We start from the raw sequence: 2,673 nt of genomic DNA, 5'->3' as shown, positions 1-2,673 counted from the left end.
TGTTGACTGAGGCAATATAGAGATTTAACGTGCGTATTTTTATTTTTTCATTATTTTTTATTTTAATAACTTAGGATTTCACTTCAGATTTTTTACACATAATTCTGTTAACAATTAATTTTATTAATTAATTTTGTTTAAACTGGTGCAATTTATACTTTAGTTTTTTTTTATTTATTAACTTTATTAGTCAACCAATGTTATTTTATTTAATAGTTTATTATATTATTTCTTTTTCAGGTATCACTCGCTGTCCAAGATGCACTTGTTGAAAGAGCAACAGCATTTGGTCTCATTTTAGATGATATTTCTTTAGTAGGCTTTTATTATATTTATAATTATTTGTATTACTTTTTTATCATAATTTTAAAATTTTTAATTTATGCTTAATAAATTTAAAATTTTCTTCTTTTTTTAACTCCAAGCATAAATAAATACTTGGAGTTGAAAAAAGAAGAATATTTTTTATGGTTTAACCCAAGAATAAGAATCTCTTAGAATTTAAATGAAAATTTTTATTAAATAGTAAAATATTTATTGTTACTAAAAGATTTGCATTTAAATATTTTGAATAAAATAAATTGTTTAGATGTATTAGAATGAATGTTGTTGAGTAGTATTTTGTGGTTTCTAGTACAAATTCTTATTCTGTTTATTACATTACATCTTAGACACATCTTACATTTGGTAAAGAATTTACTGAAGCAGTTGAGTTGAAACAAGTTGGTAAGTTTCTGTGAGAAATCGTTTAAAGTGAATTTAATTTTTATGCTTACAATAATTATCGTTATAAATTTAAAATCATTTTTTCTTCCAGCTCAACAAGAAGCAGAACGTGCGAGATTTCTAGTAGAAAGAGTGAGTGCCAACACTTTCCACTACAGAATAACCCCACCTAAGTCCTGAGTTTTGCTGAGTCCAGGTTTTCTGCTGAAAAAAATCATTAGTTTTTCATGGTTCATAGTAAGTTAATTCTTCGGACTTATTTAAAAAAATCAGAGTCTAAAGTATTAACTTACCAATAACAACTCAGTTATTACTTGCTGTGGAGCTAAAGAAGCTGGATTCGGATTTAATAGGGGTTATACTGTGTAATGTTTCTATATGTTTTAATTTAAAATTTCTTTATTTAGATTTTTTTTTTAATGCGTAAATTTTTTCTATTAAGGCTGAGCAACAGAAGCAAGCTGCTATTATTAGTGCTGAAGGTGATGCTCAGGGAGCCAAACTTTTATCTGACTCGTTTAAAAAGGTTGGTAATGGACTTATTGAGCTTCGAAAAATTGAAGCTAGCGAGGAGATAGCTCAAAACTTGTCAATGTCTCGTAATGTAATATATCTACCAGAGGGTCAAGGTATTTTAATGAATATGCCATCAAATTGAAATAGCTGATATTTTAATTGAAAGAGGTTAATAGTTGGAAGATACGCATTAGCATTCTTAGTAAAAATATGATTTGAGTTTTTGTATTTTTTATACAGAAATGATTGTTTTAAAAAAGCAGCCTAATAATTATATTTTTAGTTTAAACATTCTAGCAAAAAGTAATTAAACTTTTTTTCCTTGTTTAATGAAACTTGTAACTAAGTATCATTTAAATCTCATCCAAGTAGAGTTTTACCGTGCTACAATAATAGAGCTCTCGTGTAAAAAACAAACAATAGTTAAAATAATAGCCTCCATTCTGTTATTCAAAAGAAGTTTTTTTATTTGAGTTCTTATCTTTTTAACCTTAGAGTTACGATAAGGTTTTGAGCTTTTAATACAATATGCACAGATATATTTTTAGTAATTTTTATTTTAAATTTTTTTATGAGTTCTTTTGTCACGGCAGAGTTGTTTTGACCTAATATTACTAAATGCTTGCATTAGAGAGTTTGAATGGAGTAAAAAGGTAAAGTTTGTTAAGATAATATTGATTAAATATTGTTTACTTTCAGTTAGCTTTTAAATGCCCAATTAATAACCTTCTAATGATCTTTTACTATGAGTGCACCAATAGCAGCAGCCCGATTATGTAGGGTTGGAAGAAACCTATTAAAGAAAGGAAAACCTCGCAAGGTAAATACTAGCGAATAATGCTTTTGACTAAATTTACTTTTAGCTGTTTTTCAGGAACTTATGTTTATTGATTTTTTTATACAGTATCCTGAGTCGAAAATTAATTCAGGAAAACAAATAGTCAAAGTGTTTGAAACAAACGAGAAAATATTTATTTTCCAATATAATTCATTATCTGCTCTTGAATGGAATGACTTTCGATACGATATGGGTAAAGAGCATATATCTGTTAAAGTTTTCCCTAATGAAATTTCAAGGGTGTATCTCAAAGATTCTCCTTATAAAAATATAGCACCACTCTTTTACACTCAAACCGCTGTTGCTTTTGGTAACCAAGTTAATATGAAATCGGTGTTGAAGTTATTTAATCGCAATCCGAGAATTCATCTTTTAGGCGCTGTAATAGAAAATACAATAATGAATAAGGACAATATTGCAAGTTATGCAAACTTACCTTCGTTGAAGGATATGCACAGCGAACTGCTAAGTATGTTATCGCAGCCGAGTCAAGAACTATGTCGTTTGTTGGCAACTAATTCAAGTAACCTTAGTATTTCTTTAGAGCAACTCTCAAAGCAAAATACATAAAACGTAAAGATGCCTTACTCAAA

General features: G+C 27.9%; 2 protein-coding genes across 2 annotated transcripts in view; both read left to right on the top strand.

Annotated features, from left to right (window-relative positions):
• Positions 1 to 1,461, top strand: part of LOC100202865 (prohibitin 1) — a 30,504-nt gene extending 29,043 nt beyond the window's left edge. Inside the window, exons 5-8 of the mRNA XM_065800261.1 lie at positions 241 to 315; positions 672 to 726; positions 818 to 858; positions 1,169 to 1,461. Of these exons, the coding sequence (XP_065656333.1) occupies positions 241 to 315; positions 672 to 726; positions 818 to 858; positions 1,169 to 1,384 (387 nt within the window). The 3' untranslated portion in view covers positions 1,385 to 1,461. The remainder of the gene's footprint in view (positions 1 to 240; positions 316 to 671; positions 727 to 817; positions 859 to 1,168) is intronic.
• A 440-nt stretch (positions 1,462 to 1,901) lies between these two features.
• LOC100199269 (large ribosomal subunit protein uL10m) lies at positions 1,902 to 2,673 on the top strand. The gene is made up of 2 exons (XM_065800262.1): positions 1,902 to 2,062; positions 2,147 to 2,673. The coding sequence occupies exons 1-2, from the start codon at positions 1,988 to 1,990 to the stop codon at positions 2,648 to 2,650; spliced, it is 579 nt and encodes a 192-aa protein (XP_065656334.1). The 5' UTR covers positions 1,902 to 1,987; the 3' UTR covers positions 2,651 to 2,673.

This window comes from Hydra vulgaris, chromosome 06, assembly GCF_038396675.1.
Source record: "Hydra vulgaris chromosome 06, alternate assembly HydraT2T_AEP".
Classification (NCBI taxonomy): domain Eukaryota; kingdom Metazoa; phylum Cnidaria; class Hydrozoa; order Anthoathecata; family Hydridae; genus Hydra; species Hydra vulgaris.
Note: the sequence above shows the minus strand (reverse complement) of the source record. Positions and strands in the feature narration are given on the sequence as shown.